Source organism: Leishmania major, chromosome 13 (assembly GCF_000002725.2).
Source record: "Leishmania major strain Friedlin complete genome, chromosome 13".
In the NCBI taxonomy this organism is placed as follows: Eukaryota; Euglenozoa; class Kinetoplastea; order Trypanosomatida; family Trypanosomatidae; genus Leishmania; species Leishmania major.
The window spans coordinates 120,001-141,759 of NC_007254.2; the positions used below are offsets into that span (position 1 = coordinate 120,001).

General features: G+C 58.5%; 5 protein-coding genes across 5 annotated transcripts in view; all 5 read right to left on the minus strand.

The window, feature by feature from the left end:
* Positions 1-4,913, minus strand: part of LMJF_13_0400 (conserved hypothetical protein) — a gene marked incomplete at both ends in the record, with an annotated part of 6,096 nt that extends 1,183 nt beyond the window's left edge. The window contains one exon of the mRNA XM_001681732.1: positions 1-4,913. This exon is cut by the window's left edge and continues 1,183 nt beyond it. Within this exon, the coding sequence (XP_001681784.1) occupies positions 1-4,913 (4,913 nt within the window).
* A 1,049-nt stretch (positions 4,914-5,962) lies between these two features.
* On the minus strand, positions 5,963-9,253 carry LMJF_13_0410 (conserved hypothetical protein; the record flags this gene model as incomplete). The annotated part of the gene is made up of 1 exon (XM_001681733.1): positions 5,963-9,253. One exon carries the CDS (start codon positions 9,251-9,253, stop codon positions 5,963-5,965), a length of 3,291 nt encoding a protein of 1,096 aa, XP_001681785.1.
* A 627-nt stretch (positions 9,254-9,880) lies between these two features.
* LMJF_13_0420 (putative acyl-CoA synthetase) lies at positions 9,881-11,890 on the minus strand (the record flags this gene model as incomplete). Its single annotated transcript, XM_001681734.1, has 1 exon — positions 9,881-11,890. The coding sequence occupies one exon, from the start codon at positions 11,888-11,890 to the stop codon at positions 9,881-9,883; it is 2,010 nt and encodes a 669-aa protein (XP_001681786.1).
* Positions 11,891-12,921: 1,031 nt separating this feature from the next.
* Positions 12,922-14,697, minus strand: LMJF_13_0430 (putative flagellar radial spoke protein; the record flags this gene model as incomplete). Its single annotated transcript, XM_001681735.1, has 1 exon — positions 12,922-14,697. One exon carries the CDS (start codon positions 14,695-14,697, stop codon positions 12,922-12,924), a length of 1,776 nt encoding a protein of 591 aa, XP_001681787.1.
* A 2,100-nt stretch (positions 14,698-16,797) lies between these two features.
* MKK2 (mitogen-activated protein kinase kinase 2) lies at positions 16,798-20,070 on the minus strand (the record flags this gene model as incomplete). Its single annotated transcript, XM_001681736.1, has 1 exon — positions 16,798-20,070. One exon carries the CDS (start codon positions 20,068-20,070, stop codon positions 16,798-16,800), a length of 3,273 nt encoding a protein of 1,090 aa, XP_001681788.1.
* Between the last annotated feature and the right edge of the window lie 1,689 nt (positions 20,071-21,759).

Here is a 21,759-nt window from a genome sequence, read left to right on the forward strand (position 1 = left end):
TCCTCCTGGCGCTCGCAGTGGATGGTGAGACTGGCCGCCGCCTGCTGCCGCAGCGGCCCATGCACGTCCGCGGCGAGGGCAACGATAGCTTGCATGTACTTGTCAGGCGGCAGCAGCCCCCCGTGCGCGGCTTGCAGAAACAAGCGCAGACAGAGCGAGCGTACTTGGGTGTTCGGAGTGCCGCAGCTGAGCCGCGCGATGTCGCCGTGAAACTGCTGAAAGATCCACGTTCCCATACCGCTATTAAAGTCCTCCGTGTGCGCTGCAGTCGGTGAGTGCGGTGGTGGGGCTCTTTTCGCGTTGGTTCTCGTCTTCATCTGCTTGGGCGCATCGACAGCGGCGGCGGCTCGCTTATAGCACGTGCGCTTGGCACGGCCACCAGGCGGAGGCGCCTCAAACTTGTCGCTGCGGTCACTGCTTTCCCGGCTGCCACTCGAAGTGTCGCTGGCGTCGCCGCCGCCGCTGGAGCCGAGGATGAGTGCCGTCGTGCCCAGGCGAGTGGCCTTCTGCGCTGCCGCCTCCACCCGCTGGTCCTCCTCTTTGAGAAAGTCGGAGAGCAGGGAGAGGCCCTGCAGTTGAAAGCTCATGTCGTGTGAGCGAAGCGCGTCGCGAATGCGTCCCTCGGCACGGAGGAAGTACGTTGTGGGATCCAGCATGCACAGGGATGCAACAACGCGCAGGGCGATCAAGCCAACGCCCTTTTGCGTGACCGGACCGCCACAGCTCCCCAGAACGTCCTCCAGGAGCTGGTACGTGTTAGCCATGATACCGGGGCCCGCGATGAGCGCATTCAGCGCTGTTTCCCCGGAGTCGTGGCCGGCCAACGACTCCTCCATCAAGGCCGGGTGCGGCGGGTGCTGCTTCCAGCCCGGATACATGCGCAAAAACTCGGACAGGAGAAAGAGGAAGCGCTGCGTGTAGGCGACACTCTGCGGCTGCGTGGCCAAGCTCGGCAACAGCCCCCGCACACGGGTGTAGTAGGTGTTCATGAGCGAGTAGCAGAGTTGCAAATACGGCACGTTGACCTGCCCGGAGAGATGATGCTTGGCGCCGCACGTGATGAGGGCACTCAGGGTACCGCAGGAGGCGACAATCACACGCTGCTGATACGGCCCCACGTACTTGGATAGCAGCGCTGTTAGGCAGCGTGCGAGCTGGTCGAGGGAGATGAAGGGCAGCCGAGGGACTTTTAGAATGGCGTGCAAGGTTTGACACATGTGCAGCAGCGCCCCGCCCAGAGCTTCCGGTGCTTTCGCAAGTGGCGATGTGGGAGGCGGGGGGTAGGCAATGGACTGCACCAGCACCTCGGCCAGCGGCTGCACCCACTCCCCGTGGGCCTGCGCGAGTGCCCGCAGCGCGGCGAGGCATGACACGGCGTCCTCGGTAGAGTGAAAGCAGTTGTACCGCGTCCACAGCGACCGCGCGGCGCAGCGCATGACGTGGAGCAACCGGGCCCCATCAATATGGTAGCCGCGCGGCCGACGACGCGCTGCAGCCGCAGTCGCGGCCGTGGCGGTCGACGAAGATGTCTCGCGTGCCGGGTCGTATGCGGCTACGTATGCGTGCATGCCCTGTAGCACCTGCACGAGGGGGTGGTCCTCGCCGAGATCGTGCGGGTAGTCTGGCGCCGCCATCACCACCAGTGCAACGAGTTCCTTTGCCAGCTGCGCGTGCGCACCGGTGAGGGAGCCCTCGGCGTCGCCTAGCGTCACCACCCAGCGGCGCAGAAAGTGCTTCACCACCTCCTTCTGGTTCCTCTGCGCCTCGGCCTCGTCGGGGGAGGCGAGTTGCAGCAGCTTGTGCTGGATGAAAAACAGCAGCGGCGCACCGTGCGGAGTGGCAAAAAGGCACTGGTGAGCGTCATCGGTCAGAAATGCGTCGAGGGCGGCGATGGTGCGCGACACCACTGAGGCGCTCTTGTCGTTGAGGAGGTAGAGGAGGCTGCTCACCACCGCCGCAACGACCCCGTCACCTGTTGCAGAGAAGTGGTCCGTCGAAGCCGACTCGCCCTCAGTCGCGGTGACGGTCGCGCCATTCAGCATTGTAAGCAGAAGGGGCACGATAGACTCCCGCACTCGCGCACTGTCGTCCTGCACGCACTGCCGTGCCACAGGCCACAGATAGCGATGGAGCGCCGGGTGCACCGCGGTAAGCCGGGCGAGGTGGCCAAGTGCTCTCTTCTGTACCACGTCCGACACCGGTACCGCGACGCCCTGTGCGTCTTTGAGGTGAAAAATGGAAAGCAGCATCGACACCAGGGTGTGCCGTGTGCGCCGGCTGAGCATAGAGTTGCTGAACTGCGTGCTGATGGCCTGCGTCCACGCACACACATCGTTCCAGTTGGCCGGTGCGTCCCCCGCGCCGGGAGGCCGCTGCCACCGCACGAGTGAGTTAAGCGCGGCCTGCGAAATCCATTCCTGATCCGCATCCTGGAGCGAAGCCCAGGTTGTGAGTTGCGCCGCGCGCACGTGAAACCACACTGCAGCGTAATCGGCCGCGGTGGACGGATTCGTGATGAGCTGCGATTCCGCCACGTAGACGGCTGTCATAATCCCAAGAAGGCGGCTATCCGCCGTGCCAAATATCGACGTCGTTGCCTTGCCTGCCGCACCACACATACGTTCCCAAGCCTGCTGGTCGGCAGCGGAGGGTTGTGCGGGAACGGATACACCCAAGATATGCTGAAGCGCCATGCGAGCCGCCGCCTGGTTTGTGCTGGTCAAGTCCCCGAGTCGCTCCACCTCCGCCAAGATGGCCGTCGGCACAGAGAACTGCTTCTCATCAAAGAGCCTCAGAGCTACGTGCGCCACCACATCCAATGCCAGCGGCCGCAGCGCCTCGGCGGACGCCGTCGTGGCAGACTCGGCGCCGAGGCATAGCTGCGTCAGCGAGTGCACAAGACTACGGAGCAGTACATCGGCGCCTGGCCACTCCGGCACCCCAAGAAGATCCGTCAAGTCCTCCGCCACGCGCACTGCCGCCGCCCACGATGCCGTGTCCTCGGCTCGGTCCCCCTCTGCAGCGCGCCGCAACAGCAGCTCATGCACAAAGGTGTTGGCCCACAAGCTGCACTGACGCTGCAGTGTCTCCGCGGTGACCAACTTGCCTCCTTCGCTTGAGACGACCAACGACTGCGCACCTGCCAGCATGGTAACGGTGAGGGGCAGCACAGTGCGTCCGTCGTAGTTCACGCGATAGCTCCGGTGCGTCAGCCACGCGGAAGACGTGGGTAGACGCTGGAAGAACACCTCCACCAAGCGCTGCCTCTCCACATGGAGTGCATTCCAGATGCACCGATACAGATGCACCGCGCTGTCAATGATGTACGTACTGTAGAGCAGGTGCACTTCCTTGGTGCAGCTGCGCGTCGCGTGAAAGAGACACTGGTAACACAGCTCCTCAAGACGGTAGACATCGGTATCTGGCACAAGCTGCAATGTGCGGTTGCACAGCATGACGGCGAAGCTGCGCAGATAGCCCCGCAGCTGCTCTAGCCAGGGGAGCAGACTCGATGTGGCACAGCTGCCGTCAGCTCCTCTACCTCTCTCAGGCACTGAAGACGGGTGCCCCTCTTGCTTGCCCCCTGCATCGGCGCTAACCTCGACAACAGCCGCGTCTGCTGATTGCTGCACTTGCAAGATCAACCCCGCCACATCACGAATGACCCGCGCGAACACGTCGACCGTACGTCCTACGAGTCCCGCGGGCACAGCCTCAGTAGGGAAGCGCGGGTGCGCTAAGCACTGGCAGCAAAGCCACGCGCGCGCAGACCACAGCGACCCCTGCAGACTAGAGTTGGAGGAGGACACCGCCGCTGCGTCCTCAGCCTCAGTGCACGATGCGACGAGTGCCGTCAAGCAAGCGGTCACCTGCGCACACGGGATGCCATCGAAAGGGCGCACTTGAAGGGGCAGCCAGGAAACGAAATGAAGCAGCAGTGGCGCATCGTGGGCAGCAGTGCTGCTACCACTATCACTAGCGATCTGCCGCACAAAGTCCGCAAAGGCGGTAGAGCGTGCAGCAGCGTGTTCGCTGCCCCTCAAGGACGTCTCCAGTGCCTCCAGGCTCGCAGGCTCTGGAGCCGTGCGCGGTTTGTAGCTCGTCGCCACCCCAGTAGTGATCGAAGTGGACGCGGCCGCCCCACTCGCCCGCCGCCGCCCACTGGTGGGGATTGATGGTGTGCCACCGGCTGGCGCCAAGTCTCGCAAACCTGTCGGCGTGTCCGCCCAGGCGCTACCCGATTCCGCCGATCGCCGCGGTCGCAGGGCCACCGCCGCAGTATCTTCGCCATTAACCCAGCTCTCTGACTCGGGAACACGCGTCAGCGGTACGCGGTGTCCGGAAGTGCCCTTACCAGCAGGTAGCAGAGCAGATGAAGTTGTGGCAGATTCGCCCTGCTTGCGCAGTCGGGCAACGTGCACCAGCGTGTTTTGCTGCGCCACGGAGGAAAGCAGCCCTTGAAGGCCAAGGGTGACGGTTCTGCTGACACAGTGCGCGGCAGAGGCACGGTCCTGACAGAGCAGCGCGCTGCCGCTGTCGGCGGCGCTGCCACAACACTCGCAGTTCGGGTCCGCCTCGTGATGGAACTGCTCCTGCAGAAAGTGTGAGAAGCCGCCAGTGAGCAGCAGCTGTTGGGCAGACTCCTGCATACCGCGTGAGAGGTAATCCAGTTCCTCCGCCCGCCATGACGGCAAAGCAGAGGGTTCTGTTGGCACACCACCGGCGGGGACCTCATCCTCTTCCGGCCTCGCCCACCCCGTCTCGAGCCGCAGTTGCGATATCAGGCGAGGCACCGGAAAGGAAAGGAGCAGCTTAGGAACGGGGTTGACGGACTCGTCAGCCGCGATGAGACACAGTTGTGGAGGAAGCGAGGTGTCGGGCTTGGCGGACATGACGTTGCAGCTGTGCAGCATACACACAGAGAGAGAAAAGGAAATAAATAAGCAGTAACAACGTATATGTCTGTGCGTTTGTGTCCGAGGGAGGGAGAGGAGGGGCGCTCCTTCCCTTCAATCTGTGTTCTGCTCTGCGTTGCTTGTCGTCTTCTGCAGTCGGCAGTTTTATATGAGCGCTAAGGAGTGTCTGTGTCCGTGTATGTGTATGCGTCTATGTATGTGTATGGGTGGGTGGGTGGGTCTATGTGTCTCCCTAATGTGAGGAGGGAAAAGGGGAGGCAAAGCAGGAAAAAAAGGGTGCGTGTGTGTGTATGTGTATGTATGTATGCACGTGGTGCACGACGGGGGGGGGGGGGTGAGTACGTGGATTGCGTGGGCGCGGAGCGGGAGCGGGACACGGAGAGGAAGAGGAGAACTGGGCGATGGCGGAGAAGGGAGGGGGTAAAGACACCAACGGCAAAACAGGCAAAAAAAAAGTCGCGCACGTTTTGGTGCCTTGTTTTGGATCGGGTGCACTGGCAGGAGAGAGGAGGAGGGTCAGCGCGTCAATGCCAAGCAACACACCCGAGAGAGACACGTACACGGGCGTGGAAAGCACAGAGACGCCACCCATGACATAAAACGGGAAGAGGCGAAAGAGAAAGGTCCAAAAGATGAGAGTTGCCAGGAAGTCAGGGGATGCACACTGGGGGAAGGGGAGAGGGAGGGGCATTTCATAGTCTTCAAAATGTGTACAGTGCCGCAAGAGGGTCTCCATGCACACAAAGACGTCTCCGCCACGGTGTGGCGGAGCACCGCCGTTGTCTGAGAAGCTGGCACGCGGGAGAGAGAAAGGGCCGGGTGGGACAGATCGACGTCACGAAAGCCCAAAACACCAAGTCACTGACAGTGGTGCGGGCCAATGCAGGAATGAGGGGAGGGGGGGGGGGGCAGAGACCACACACAAGCACATATGGCCGCCACACACTGTGCAAAGACTTAGAGTCGCATTGGTGTTCTTTTATGTGAGTGTTGGGGGACAGCAGACACTGCAGACGCCGTGCGCTTGTCTGTGAGGCTGACCGGCGTCACGGCTGCGGATGAGAAAGCACCGGCTCTTGAGACGGGGTAGGGAGCAAATCGAAGCAGCGGCACTTGGCAATCATCGACTCTTGCAAGTCGACAGAGTCATTGCAGTCCTCGTAGAGGCGCTCCACAAACTGCTGCGTCGCCAGCTTGGCACGCTCCTCCGTGTGGGTCGGAATGCGGGAGAGACACGCCCGCTCGTGCCACAAGAGAACCAGCGGCAGCACCTCTTCCACCATGCGATGCAGCAGAAAATCGCAGGCGAGAAGGCGAATCGCCTCGAGCCCGTTCAGCGTCTCAAACAGCGCCGGGGAAACGGCAACGTCGCCGAGCTTGCGCCGCTCCATTCCAGCACGGGCGTGCGGCTCGGCTGCGACGGCCCCAAAGGCAGCCATGGGCTCTCGCAGCAGCGCAAAGAGGGAGAGGTACACGCGGTAGACAGTGTGGAGGTGGCTGCGAGGCAGCCCAATGTTGACGCCGGTCGCCGCCTCCGCCGCGGCCACGGCAGTCGGCGTGTAATGCGTCCATGGCCAGTCGATGGGAGGCGGGGTTGGAAGGGGAGTCCTGCCGGGGTCATCGTCGCATTCATCGTCGGCCGCGTCATCCTCTTCTACCTCGCTCGCCATGAGGCGCGCTTTTTGCCCGCCGCGTCGACCACGCTGCGTCGACCGGCGACGCTCTGCCGCCTCGTCCATGAGGCGCTTCCGCGTCACATCGGCCCATGTCAGAGCAGCAGTGGTTGTCAGGAAACACGTGAGGCCGCGCACCGCTGTCTGCACAGCAGTGACGGTGACTTGGTCGTGCAGCGTGCAGTGCTGCAACACTGCGTACACAGCCTCCAGCACCACCAACTGAAGTGTCCGCACGCGAGTATGCGCCGAGGTGGTGCGACGCTCCTGCTCTTCATCCATAGCCTCCTGGGGGACACAGTAGTTGAGGTACGCTGCGAGGTCCAACGCGTCGCGCAGGAGAGTCAAGGCAGCTCTGCGGCCAATCACATCCTCTGCGGCAGCCGTGCTGTTGTAGCGGCTGCATAGCTGGAGGGTGTCACGCGCCACGTGAATAGTACTCGCCACAAAGTCAGCCACCTGTGCAGCCTCTTCTAGGGAGGGCGCCTTAGCGGACGCCCGTGTGAAGCTGGCCGACATCGCGGTCACGGAGAGTCGTTGACGCACGAGAGTAGTGAGACTGGCCCCGCTGCAACCCGACGCTGCGCGGTCACTGCTGCTACCCTCTCCTCCTCGAACGAAGCGACACTCCAACAAAGCGAGACTGCCGCGCAGAACACTTGCTGCCGCAGGCCGCAGATGCTCCTCTCTCACTGCCCGCGCCGTCTCATCCACGATGAGGGCGGAGTGACGCAGCAGGAACAGCAGGGTGTCTGCCTCTCCGCAGGCGGCGCTGTACACCTCGACGCAGTGCATTGCCGCCTCATGCAGTATCCCACTGGCAGTGGCCTTCTCGAGGACAAGGTAGAGAGTCAAGGTGAAGAGACGCTCGAGGGCCTCGGCCCGCTCCGCATTCGACCCCTCGCTCGTGGCCCCGCCACCGCAGGCGAGCACTTCGGCTGACAAGGCGAGAAAGCGCAGCAGGGTGGCAGCGACCACTTGCCGATGGTGCACTTGTTGGTAGGTGCACAGTTCCCCATCTTTAGTGATGGCCCAGAGATGGGGCTGCGCCATAATGCTCCAGAGCTGCTCGAACGGCCCCGCAGTGAGGTCCGCTGGCTGCGGGTACATGCAAGACTCCATCGCCTCACCATCGGGGGCCACCACACCCGTCGTGGGAGGAGAGCAGCGTGGCAGATTGTGAAGGGCGTGCGCGGGGTGAAACTGCCACACAACAAGCCGCGAAAGCACGTACAATACGGCTGGGTGCACCGCGTAGGCGTCCCAGTCCTGCAACACTGCTTCATACTCGCTGAGCAGCGCGTTCGTCAAGCGCTCTCCAACGGTCTCGTCATCGTCACCGAGGTCGTCGGCGCCGACGCGGCTTTGCGGCGTCAGCGTAGCAGCCGTCGGAAATCTGGCGAGGGCACCAGCGAGGCAGAAAAGAAACTCATCCACAACACCAGCGGGGTATTTACGCGGGCGGCGGTGGGTGTACAGGGCCGCCTCGTCCATCTCGGTGCCAACAACGCGGACGCACTTGCGAACGACAGACGAGAAGATGGCAACCGCCGACTCCCTGACGTCCGGTGACTCTGCTGTTGACGACGCCGTCTGCGGCGGCACCTGCAAGGGGAAAAAGCGGTCGCGCAGGCCTGGTGCCCGTGCAACCGTCGTGGCGAGATGAAGCAGCTCCACCCCTCTCAGGTACTGTAGCGCCTCGGAGATGGCAAGCACGGCCCAGGAGCTGCCCATCAAGGTGCACATGCCTGTGTCATCCGTAGAGCTGCACAGACTGCTGCTGGTGCACATAACCGAAGAGGTCGCCTCTGCTGCGCCAACGACGTCGTCGCCGAGGTGGTGCAGGTGATCCATGTTCTCCACAATCGCGTAGGCCACCATCAGCAGCGAACTCAGAGGCGTGTTGGCGAGCTCCGTCATGGCCGACGACAACAGCACCGAGACGATGAGCGACTTCAGCGCGGCAACCGTGACGGGAGCGCGAGCACTCCGAACGAGCACTGCGGGATCCAAAATGGAGCGCAGCGCGCTAGTCAAGTGGACGGCGGTGTCCTGCACCCACGCCACCGGCTCCGCAGTGGCAAACGAAATTGTCAGTGCGGTGCAAAGCACCTTGATCGCGGTCAGGCACACCTTGATCGAGTCCTTGCCGTGATGAGCGCGGTGGATGTAGCGCACAGCCACCGACACCACGCCGGGAAGACACAGTCGCACGTTCTCCGTCCCTGTCACCTCCAAAATGGCCAGGCAAGCATCTAGGCTGTCCAGCTGCAGCTGCCGAAACCAGTGCTTCGAGTTGCCATTGAGAGACTTGAGAAGCTCGAGAATAAAGAGGGCCGCATGTGGGTGGTAGTCACGCGTCCGAAAGAAGGCGCCGTGACGAGCCGCTCCCCTGCGGTGGAAGTTTGCCACGGCCCGCACGGCGAGCAGCTTCGCCTCCTCGCCCGCGTCTAGCGACGCTGAGGTGGAGGCAAACAAGGAACCCGAGACACCCCCGGCCCCAGTCGGGGGATCAGCGTTACGATTGTTGTCGGACGAAGGACTCAGCTTGAAGGCATCAACGAAGAAGTGCTCCAGCATACTTAGTAGCTCCTCGACCCTCTCCACCTCACCACTCTTCTCGGTGAGAGGGAGCAGCACAGCGGAGAGAAACGCCTCCTGCATTCCGTGCCCCGCGCCCTCCGCGATTGTCTGAGAAGGAGAGAGAGCGAGACAATGGAGCTACACGTCCGCTTCGACGGCGGGCGCCTCTGAAGGAGACGGACACTTGCTTCCGCGGAAGTGTGTCGGCGAAAGAGTAAGCTGGAAGGGAGGAGTGCGCGCTGTACACTAAACACACAGACACACACGCACATGTGCACACAAATACGCTTTTGAAATGCGCCAAGAGGGGGAGGGCCGTGTGCGTGTAAAGGAAGGGAGAGAGGGAGGGAAAGGGTCCAACCAACACACAGATGGCAAACACAAGAGAGACGTGTGAAGATGGGACAGAAGAAGAGAGAGCATAAGGAGGAGGAAACAAGAAGACAATGTGCAGCACGGTGTGGGCCAGCCACCGCGCAGCAGTCTCGCGCACGAAGCAAGAGTAGAATGTGACGGGTGCACAAAAGGCGGTCTGAGGCTGGTGCGCACCCTGTCTTCTCATCAACGCACGCGTTGGGGGGTACTTCGCCGAAACGGTCATGTACTTGAGGATCGCAGCGAGCACCGCACTGCGCCGCGTGTAGCGTCAAAGATGTGTGGATATCGTTGTGGTTGTGCGGGCGTGGCGCTTCGCGTAGAGGTATGCGACTAAAACAAATCATCGTAATCGTCAACGGCAAACCCGTAAAACTTCGGCGTCTCATCGTACAAGGCCTCAAAGTAGTGCACGTAGTGATCCTCGATCTTCTGACGTGCGTAGCCCATCTTCACCGTCATGAAGCCGTTAGCGAGGGTGAACTCGTCCACAAATGCAAAGCGGCGCACGTGCGCGCGAGGCGGCAGATCCTGCGAGACGCGCCGCAGCTCGGCGCGGATGCAGTCCGCCTTCTCCCTGTCGTTGACGAGCGGCACACCATCGCGGCGCTCCACCTTGCGCAAGTGCGCCGCGATGGCCTTGGTGTTGGCCACCACGAGCGCCACGACGTAAGGGTGACGATTGCCGTAGATGAAGACCTGCTTGATGAACGGGCTCTTTGTCAGGGCCGCCTCCACCTCTAGCGGGTTCACCGTCTTGGAGTTCGCCAATGTGATAAGGACGTCTTTGTTGCCCTTCACCGTTATCCACCCCCCGGTGAGGGTGCCGTAGTCGCCGGACCGCACAAAGGTGCGGCTTCCATACTCCACCAGCGAATTCTTCGCCTCCTCTGGGTCGATATGCACGTCGAAATAGCCCTGCATGGCGTTCGGGGCTTCTATGAGGATCTCGCCCAAGTCCCCTGGAGCCACAATCTCGTTTTTCTCGTTCACGACGCGCACCTCGAGACCGGGCAGGGCCTTGAGACGCTGCGGCACATCCACATCGGTGGCAACGAGCCCACCCGCCTCCATGAAGCCGTACGTGTTCACCACGAACACATCCAGGTCTGCCATGAGCTCTGACTGATCCTTGGTGAGCTGGTGGCCTATGATGATGGCGACGCGCAACTCAGAGCCAAACTGCGCCTTGAACTTGCCGAGCAACGCGTGGGAGAAGGCCTGGAGAGTTCGACCCGGTTTTTTGAACATGAGACGGTTTTCGGTGATGCGTCCGACGACGAAGCGGGTCAGGTCCTTGGTGAAGCTGCGACGGTTCAATATGTCGTCGACGATGTTCGCGTACGCCCGCTGAAAGGGCTGCGCTACAGAGACAATGACGCTCGGGTTAACGAGGGGTAAGTCTTGGAACCCCTCCAGTATTTCAGGGGGGATGCACACACACGCACCCTTGCACAGTGCTTGGTACAAGTCCGTCGTGAGGGCGCCCGCAACGCACCACGAGCACAGCGACATGAACATGTCGCTGTGCGTCAGCGCCTCGCCAAGGCTAGCGTACACAGAGCTGACGTTCGCAACGATGCTCTTGTGAGACAACATGACACCCTTTGGCGGCCCCGTGGTACCAGCTGTGAAAACAATCATCGCGGTGTCCTCGGCCCGGACGTCCGTTCGCGCAAGAGTCTTCTCAGGCACATCTGCCGCAATGCTGATCGCAACTGCATAGCTGCCCTCCCCAACCTGATCCTCGAAACAAATGGCGTGCTCGAGCTGCCCCACGCGGCCAATCCACCCCTTGATGGCTGCGTACGACGCCTTTGTCTCGACAAAGAGCACCTTGGACTGTGTGCTCTTCACCACGAGCTGCGCCTCTGACGGGGTGACGTTGGTCGGGAGCGCCACGAAGTGCGCACCAAGCTGCATCGTGGCGAAGTGCACCACAACCCACTCATAGCGGTTTTCGCTAATAACAACAACACGAGACCCCTTCTCGACGCCCATACTGTGTAGCAGTGTCCTCATCGCCTCCACCTCAGTGTTGATAGACTCATACGTGGCCCAGACGTAGCCAAGCTTGCCACGCACCCACATCTTACTCCCCAGAAAGCGGCGGGTCGGCCACGCCTTCAGTGCCTGCTCCCACAGCTCCACCAGCGTGCTCTGCGGCTTGATGACAAGGCCCAGCCGAATGTCATTGTTCATCTGGTGAGTGCCGGCTGTGTCCGACTCCTGGTAGTATGATCCGCCGATGTTCGTGCCGAACCGCAGCGAGCACCTCAGCGCTGCGACCTGTGGCGCGCCGTGGTAGCCAAGTACCGACCGATGAGAGAGACGCTGCAGCATTGGGCCCGCGCTCTTCCGATCCACAATACGACGCCCCCAGCAACGCGTTTTGCTCGTAGGCACCGTTTTATGTCGCTCTCTGTATCTCGCAGGAGATCAGAGAAGCGCAGAAGGTGAGGGAGGCAGTTGAGCAACGAGGCACCGAGCTGAGCTAGTAGGAGATCATACCAGCGCTCACAGGGGTGACGGTGAGCGGTGGAAGAGCCCACTGGGGAGACGCTAGCCCTGGTCTTCCCTCTCGCTCTGTCAAACACCGAGAGAGAGGAACCGAGGAGGCAAGCGTAGGTGGAAGATGCCACCTCTTTCCTGTTAGTGGCGGTGTGTACGTCGAGCCAGTTTTGAGGGGCGTTGCAAAGCAGCGCGAAAAAAAAAAAGAAAGGGAGGCGGAGAAAGTACACAGGGAGTAGGTAGAGGGCGAAGGGGGGTGAGGAATGAGAGAGCATAGCGGGTCCTCAGGCACAAGCGAAGGAAAAAGAATCTCGATGACCGCGATTCACGACACACCGAAAAGAAAAAGGTGTCAGTGGCGCATCCAAGAGGGAAACCGTCCATGCGTGGATCCGACAGCTTTCATCTCTTCCTCCAGTCCCGCGAAACAAATACAAGGGAAAAGGCAGAAAGAAAGGAGGCGCACACATCCAAGCGAAAATTCTTCGTCGACTACCTTGGATGTGCACGGGGGAGAGGGGGAGATGATGCGTGGCATACGCGCTTCCCTTCATGGGCCGCAAGTCTTGCCTGTACCACAGACATACGATGCGCGGTATCTCTGTGACGTATGGTACTCGGTTTCATGGAATGTAAAATGTCGGCAGAACATCTTGAATCATACATGCAAAGACGAAAAGAAACGACTGCATACAGCGAGAGAGTCCATTGGAGCCTCTCTCCATGAGGAAGGGGGGCGGCAAGGAGGCCACTGGCCACTCTTCATGCTTGAATTACATCCATGAAGAGGGTATCTGAGAATGTGCGACAAATGGAGGGAGGAAAAAGGGGGAGTGGATACGTGCGCACCCGCAGAACCTCCTTTAGCTGTCCTCCTCTTCCTCCAGCTCATCCGGCTCCGCCTCGCTGTCGGCTTCCGGGATTTCTTCGCCGCGCCGAACGAGCTTCTCCACAGTGGCGGTTGGATCTTCCACCTCTGTGACGTCGGCGCACTCTGATTGCACAGGGGGAGCGGGCGGTGGTGTGAAGGCCGCATCCGTCTTCTTCATACCGTTGCCAAAGTACACGCAAGACCAGCGCTTGCCGCCCTCAGCCGCGTATGCAGTGGCGCCGGGCCAGCGAAGGGATTGCACCACCGCCATGCGGTGAGCCTTGCTAACATTGTTCTCCACGCGCATCGTCCAGCATGCAATCTTCATCTTTGTCGGGTCGTCATCGGGGACGTCATCGTCGCGCAAAGGCTTCAGTGGCGTGTTGTCCGGCTCCCGGGGCTCCTCCTCGCCCTCCTCCTCGGGCTCCTCCTCCTCCTCTTCGTCCTCATCGTTTATGGCTGGCGGCGGCTGCGGGATGTCGACGACGCCGTAGAGGTAGTCGTTCTGGATAGGAGCAAAGAGCTCCACTTCTTCCTCCTCCTCCGGCTCCTCCTCCTCCTCTTCGCCCTGAGCATCGGCCTCGGGTTCGGCCTCCTCCTCCCCCTCCACCTCCCCCTCCTCCGGCTCAGGCTTCTCCGGCACCTTTGTTTGTCGACCGTTCTTGTAAATGTACCCCTCCGCGTGTACCCAGCGGTCTACCGTCAGCTGTGCCACATCCACCTCTTCCTCGCCGTAATCCGGCGAGGGGACTACCAGCGGTTTGTACTTGGCCTCCTTCAGCTTCCGCGGCGCACCATCCTCGGCGTCTTCATCCTCGTCCTCTTCCGTTTCCTGCTCCGGCTCTGGCTCCTCCAGCGCACCTTGAGGAGCAATGGTGGTGCTGCTGGTGATGCGCGCCAGCTGTGCTCGCAGGTACGCGGCCTCCCCCCATGGAAACGTTGCCGCAACAGACGCTGACAAGTCTCCCGTAAAGAAGCGCTTCGTTTCGCGGGCCGCATTGATCTGCTGCGGCGTTACATCCGGTAGCTTCTCCCACTTGTCGGAGGGCGATGCGGTTACCCAGAACGTGTAGCGATTCACCCCGACGTAGCCTGGCTCAGCCTGCACGGGCACGATGCCCTTCTTTCGCGGCGGCTTTCCCATTGTGTTGGTTTCCACGTACACGGTTTCGCCCGCCTCGAGGTAGCGCCGCGTGCGGAGAACAAAGTAGTCGCTATGTGTGCCAAAAATCCTACCAAAGAACTTGATATCCTGCAGGTTCGCCTCCATGGCGAGGTTGGTGATGGAGCGGTCAAGCAGGAATGCTTCCTCGTCGGAGAGGCCGCAGCCCGCGGCCGTCCAGTACTTGTTTTGAGCGGCAACAGACTCGAAGGACGGCGCCTTCAGCGGCAGCACGGTGGTGGTGGTAATGGTCGTGTACGGATCAGGCTGCTCGATGACGGTGCGCACCTGCGGGGCTGGGAGATCAAAGAGCTTCTTGTTGTCCTCGAAGCGCCGGAGCTCCTCGGCGGGCACCTGTGTGGCCTCATAGCACGCAGAGGTGCTCTCGCCGCACGCGAAGCTGTGCGTCTGGATGAAGCTCAAGATCTCGTGCAACTTTGACGGATCGCCTGCAACGTTCTCAGGGTTCTCCTCAAGAAGAAGCTCCATGAGGCGTGTGAGCTGGTCATAGGCGCTCACGCCATCCTTGTCCGCCTGCATGAGGTATGCCTTGGCATTGGTGAACTGCGCCTCCAGCTCCGCCGCAGAAAGCGCTGTTGAGGCCATCGCTTCGTAGACACGCTGACCCCTTAGTCGGTGGAGAGCGAGCTCAATTCGACGGCTCGAGAGAGCCGCGACCGCCGTCGCGAAACAAGAAATTTCAGCTTCTCCGGGCTGTCGAGAACCCGAGGCACACCCTTTCCAGGGTTGATCGCTGTGCAGGAAGTTGTAGACTCCACCCCGCCAATCACGGGTGCCCAAACAACGCAAGCTACGCGCGAAGAAAAATGTGACTCACGCTGGAAATCGGTAATGGGGGTGCTTGTTCCTTTTGCACTGAGTTTCTCGGGAAGAAGCCGATGTTGAACTGCACGACGGTGTTGTGGCGGCCGCACGGACAGGTGGAAGACGACACGGCCACCGTTGAAACAACAAGGAAGAGGAGCGAAAGGGTGAACAAGAGAGTGGAAGACGAAGCTGAGCAACATTCATGACAGGCGCATACCGTCTTGGTCGCTCTGTGGCGACAGGCGTGAAAATAAGCATGCAACGGTTCGTCTGACTCATTCCAACGCTCTGTTGTGTGTTGTCGTCCGGTGTTCCAGCGGCTCGACGATTGCCATTCATGACGCCTTCGACGCTCCGTCTCAACCACATTGGCGTGTTTGCCAAACCTTTACCTCCAATAGATGAGGGGCAAGGGGAGGAAGCGGAGGGCCACCACAGCACTCGCAGGGGATAAAAAAAAGAGAGTGAAGTCGTGGGTCAGTAAGACGTCTGGGGAGAACTCCTTCATGGAAGGCAGAAGACATCACCTCGCCGCACCCGGCCCATTCCGACTCTGCGTCGTAACGACTTCCTATGCGATGGAAATGCACAAGAACAATACAAACGAATGTGACACGCACACACGTGTGAGGAGCGCGTGGCACAGACGAAACAAAGGAAGGGATGTCAAGAGAACAACACAGAAAGAGAATAGAAGAGAATCGAGCAGAGGAGGGGGGAGAGATGCAGAAAACGAAAGAAGATATGGCACAACTTCCCCTGCGTAAAGGGGGCGGAGATGGCAGCTTCTTGTCGCGGTCGCCACCTCCCCCTCCGCCCATCCTTTCAGGTTCGCGTGCCTCACTTTTGCTCCTCCTTTCCCCGTTTCCTTATTTTTCTTTCCCTTTTCTTGCACGCGACGGCGCGTCGCACCTTCTTTCCCGGAGCCCACAACCTCAGCAAACAACGCCCCCGCAAGGACAAACGCACACGGGCATCCACACACTTGCCCGTCACGGACACACAGCCTTAGGGCAAAAAAGAGAAAGAGCGCAAGTAGGGGATTATTTTTCGTTCAACGTCTCCATTCTACCATGGAGCATGAACTCGGCCCCGCTCTACCGGGCCTGTCGCAGGTCAATCGCCTAGCCCCAAGCAGCAGTAGACGCGCTTCAAAGCAATGCGCCGACTCAGTCATCTGGACACGGTCCCGGTCCAACTCTGCCCACCCGCGCCGCAGGTCCCCTCACAGCCGCTCCCATGATGCCGGTCGCCACCCCTGGGGCATCCTTCACGGTGGCGCGGGCCCCTCCACACACCAGTGGGCAGTGTGAGAACCGCGTGAGATACGCTCGAGTCACGCTGACACTTCGCTCATCACGCGTACGGCAAAGGCGTCTTCACTGTCGCAGATCGCTCTGACGCAACATCATCCAGGACTTCACCGCCGACATCAGCAGCGATACATCGCTCTGACTTCCCCATGTCGTGGGTGCTGGACCCTGTCACCACCAGAAGTGGCTGTGCATTGACAGAGATAGGGAAGGCTGCCTGGCTTCACAGAGTGGAGGTACCGGCCTCTGATACCACGCTGAGGTGTTCCCCGTCATCAGGTAGAACGCAAAGAGTGGGGGGAAAGAAACGGTCTCGAGAGAATAAGAGTCGAGATGACATACGCACAGCACGTCTTTCGAAGTTTCGGGAAGGCAACCAAATTGCAGAAGAAAGAGGGATGGACAATGGAGAAAAAAAGGGGCGAAGGGAAGGAAAAGGGGGAGGGAGAGAGGAAGACAACAACAGAGAGACAAGGAGTGGTGTTTGCTATCAAACAAACCCGGAAAACGGCAACTATGAAGCCCGAAATAACAGAGATACCCGACGCGGTGATGCAGGCGCATGTCAACCAAGTCGATCCACAAGGTTTCCAACGTACTTTTGAATTGAGGGGTCTGTGCGCGCGTTAGGGTCCTGCTGCAGCTTGCGAATATCCTCTCGCAAGTCCAACGCAACAAACTTGCGGCGGAATACATCGTATGCACAAAACGAGTTGATAGTGAGCACTGCGACCTTCTTTGATGACAGTGTGTCGTCGTCACGCAACATCTTCAGCAGAGATTCAACGACGCTGGACTCTGCCAAGGAGCTCACGAGCTGGTCTCCGTTTCGAACAAAGTTGCTCAGCGCCCCGGCAGCGTTTTGACGCGTTTTTGCGTCCCCACGCGCCAGAAGACCCACCAGCGAGGGAATGGCTGGGCTCAGCAAATTGTACAGGTAGTCACTATGAAACGCAGCATTGCCGATGGCAAACGCTGCCAGCTTCTGTGTCTGCGCGTCGCTGTCGCTGCAGCACTTCACCAACCGCTCTACAATGTGGTTCTTCTCAAGTGGCTCGAAGAAGAAGTCGGAGTGCTTACACAAATTCCCGATAAGCGTGCACGTCTTGCCGCGTAAGTCTTTTTCTGAGTGCTGGAGGAGCGCAGCCAAGCAACCATACAGGTTGGACCTATGAATAGGCTCATAAAACTCTGCAGACATGCGTGCCATTTGCGAAAGCACCACCAACCCATCCGACATCAGCCCTGTGCCTGCTTTGTCTGGGTCGAGAATACGCCTGATTCGAGTGGCGTCTAGACCGCCACAGTCTACGAAGGCCTTGATGGAGTCTGCGGAGTTGGCGCACAGCTTCGCGATGATGGCGAACGGGCTCCCGAGAAAAACCCCCTCAGAGTAGTCCATAGCGTGCACAAGCAGCTCGATAACTTTCTCCTTGTACAGAACGCGGCTGACGTCGCCTAGTAGCTTGTCCTCCGCAGGCGTTGGGTTTGAGGACGAGCTCACGGGCCGCAGCGAGTCAGATAAAATCTGAGACACAATTGTCACGTGCGCGCTGACGCCGGTCGCGCCACCGCCGCGACACGCCGGCCAGTAAAAAAGCTGACGGAAGTAATCGGTTTTCAGTGTGCAGCAGATAACTGAGAGCCAGCATAGGCTCCCCGACTCCCCTGAGTACGGGGCTATCGGTTCCATCAGCAAACTCATCGACAGAGCTTGCTCCTTCTGCTGCTGAAATATCTGCTGCGCCGCTCGCAACAGCGTCTGGACACCGTTGGGTGACAACTCCATCCTTGGATCGCTGTCACGCAGAAGTGTCATAACCAACAGTGCCAGGCTTTTGGTGTCGCTCTCCAAAAAGCGGTGCTCTGATCTACCGGGCAGCTTGGCGTAGACGAGCGAGTCTGAGTCTGAGAAAATCAGCGACAGCATATGGGCGACGCCATCTAGCAAGCCGTAGTCAGGATACCCATAGCTACTTCCCAGCGCCCGCGGCGTTACAGGTCGACTCGGTGCGTCTGTCACGGCATCGACGATGGAGTAAATCCCGTCTAGCAGCGCATCATTCACCTTAAACGAGACAATGTCCTTCAGCTCTCGGTGAGCGAAGGCGATGAGGAGTGCCGCTGCCGCTGCATAGACCAGCGGGGGGGATTTGTTCCGATGCGCGTCTACCATGCCGGCTTCGTAGTAGCAGACAGCGGAGAGACCTTGTGTCACGAGCTCCAGCACCTCCTCGCGATTTATCCGCTGCGGGGATGCCAGCTTGACGTGTGGAATGACAATAGACACCGTGTGAAAAACAAGAGCCGCATACTCGTGCGACGTCTCACCCCTTGAGACACTGTCATGGTTGACAGATTTGAGGATGGCCGCCCACATTTCCGGAAAAGTCCGCAGCTGTGTCACCATCGGTCCAAAGCTGTTCTCCCAGCGGAAACATTGGAACATGATCTTCACACACGTTTCGGCAAGAGAATTGCTGTCGCTGCTTATTTCGCTGATGATGAAATCGAGCGCCGTGTGAGGCTTCTTCATCAGCTTCAGAGCAACCTGCTGTCGAATAAACAGATCCTCCTGCTGACGTGAGTGTTTTTCCTCTAACACCGCCAACCCGTCGCGTTTCGGACGCTGGGAGGGAAAGGGAAGCACATCACTATGTTCCGGAAATGCCAGCTCTTTCACGAACTGCAGCACTAAACCGACAACTTTCACCGACTGTTTCTCGTTGAGCAGCGTCAGCGCAGCCTCCAGGACCCCGGAGTCGAACACTCCAAGAAGAGCAGTGCTTTTTGTCACATCCCCATTGAACGCGCTAGCCATCCGCACCAGCTGGGTGAGTGTGGCGCAGACATCGAACTCGCAACCGCTCGTGAGCTTCTGCACTGTCTTCAGGTTGAAAATGTCATCGCTTTGGGTAGACTTGCGCTTTGGGGCCGCACGACCAGCGTTTCCATGTAGTCGAAGACACCCTAGTCTATCCATCCGGGCCTTCATCCTCGAATCGTGCTGCATAATAGCATCCTGCCACGACGCGTCACTCTTCGTCAGCTGCACAAATGGGTGGTTCAGCAGTTCAGGCCAATTGAGCCGCGAGGACGCAGACTTGGTCAAGAGGCCGCTAAGAAAGCTCTTGAACTCGGGGCTAATCGGATCATTGGCCTTGGAATCGTACTTGACGGGCTCACAAACGATCTTCTTGATCAATGCAAAAAGGTTGTTCGTGTAGAAAGGTGGTTTGCCGTAGTACAATTCATACAAGATGCAGCCTAGCGACCACAGGTCGACTCGGTTGTCGTACGCGCGCTCTTGCACCAGCTCCGGAGCCATGTAGAGCGGTGTGCCCTTGATGCTCGTTAGCACGATTGTGTTGTAGCTCATGGAGCGCGCGAAGCCGAAATCTGCCAGTTTTACCGCGCCGTTCTGTCCAATTAAGATGTTCTGCGGCTTCATATCACGGTGAATGATTCGATTAGAGTGAAGGTAATTCAGTGCCTGGATTAGTTGCTTTGCGATCTTCTGCACCTCCTTCTCCGGCAGCTGCTTTTCATCCTCCAGGATGTCATATAGCTCGCCCTGCGCATACTCCATCACCACTACAAAGTCGGAATCCGTCTCAAACGAGTCAAAGAGCATGATAATATGTGGATGATTCAGCTTCGTCAAAATCTCAATCTCGCTTCTAAGATTTTTCAGCTCCTTCTCGTTTTTGCCTTTCTTGACAATGAATTTCATTGCTACTATTTGACCCGTGCCCTTGATGCGGGCTTTGTACACTTTGCCAAAGGAGCCCTCTCCGATGGACTCAATTATTTGGTAGTCCTCCATGGTCACGAGCATCTTTTGCACAAGCACAGTCAACAGTCAATGCAAGAAAGAGTGGAAAGTGAAAATAGATACATCAGAGAGAAAGAGTCTTGCATAAAGTACTCTCTCTTCGTCAAAAATAACAATAATAATAACAATGACGGAGAGAAAACCACTGACAGGATTTCGCCTCCCTGGGAAACCGTGACATGTTTTTTTTTTTTGCATTTCCATTCAGCGACGATGGTTTGCTCTGACTTCCCCCACGCTGTGGGTATCTAACCCTTATACCACGGTGTCCTCTGTCATGAGGAACGCTGTAGCGAAATAAGACCTCCAGCGGTAATCTAGAACTGCGAGATACCACTCCGTAGATCACCACAGGACTTTCTCAGTGCTGCGGTAAATTTTCTGTATTTTTCGCTTTATCCTGAGGAAGGGTGCATACAGCTCCACAGAAATATGAGTTGCCCTTGCTTGCGTTTTTATGTTGCTTTGAGAAAATGTACATACCGTAAAGGGAAAGCTGCGCAGCGAGCGGAGAGTCCCTCTTCTTGGAGCATGAAGATAGTCATAACGCAAAAAAAAAAATCTATTAGAAAAATCGGGGGCAAATTTAGAATGTGAGAAAGCATCTTTGCTGTTGAAAAATATCGTAGTTGTCAATATACGGTTCAGAAACAGGTAATAGTCGCTTCCGTCGCTCATAGACACCCCGTGAAAAAGAGACAACCTATAAATAGGAAAGCGAAATCAAAAACGGGGGAAGAGATGCTCAATCTAACTCCTCAGCCTTATCTGCTTCCTCAGGCCCTGAAGCCTCACCCTCCCCGTCGGTTTCAGCCATCGCCGCCTCGCGGGCAGCCCGTCGCTCAGTACTCCTTCGGGTTTGCTCCGCGTGAATAGCGTCGACGTCAGGGGTCTTCACAACCTTAATCCCAATCTGGTCGGAGACCCCGCTCCTCTGCTCATCAACAGAGATAGACCCGCGCTGGGTGTAGATGCAAGTGATCTCCACCATGCTCTGGCCACGAAGCATCTGCGCGAGAATAACAGTGGAACGAATGGAGAGGTTCAGCGCAGCAATTGTCAGCTGTCGAAAACCCTCTTGCAGACACAGCTTCGCCTTTTCAGTAGAGACAGCGTTCGCTTTTTAGAGGCCTACGCGGGCAGCATTATTCAAGACACTAGCAGTGCTGGTCATTTATGTGGAGAGAATAATAAAATCGTAGAGAGAGCTTGTCATGGTCGAACACGGCCTAAACTCATGCAAACACAGCGAGGTAGTAGGAGGAAAATAAGAGGAAATAAAGGGTGAGAAAATAACCATGTTTTCCGCCTTTTGCCATTCTTATGCATTCCCATGCATAAGCAAAGAATCCAGATTTGCTGTGCGCTTTAACGGCCACCCAGCAGGTTGCTCCTAGGTGAGCGAATGCAGCCACAAAACGTGTAGCATTCACTTTTTCACTTGTCCTTTGTTTATTTGGGGCGCAATATTTAGACTATTTGTCATGGCCGTTTTGCGCAGAGCTCAAAAAAAAAAGCTACCGCGCCGCTACAATATTTTTCGAAAGGAAAAAAGCGAGTCCGTGCTTTGATATGAAAAATTGAGCATTTTCCCGTGCCTTTTTTTTTCTCAACTAACACGTCGGGGTCCTGGCCGGATCGTCCAGCACACATGGGCTGCGGTATATCAAATCACCATTGGAGAGGATTCCT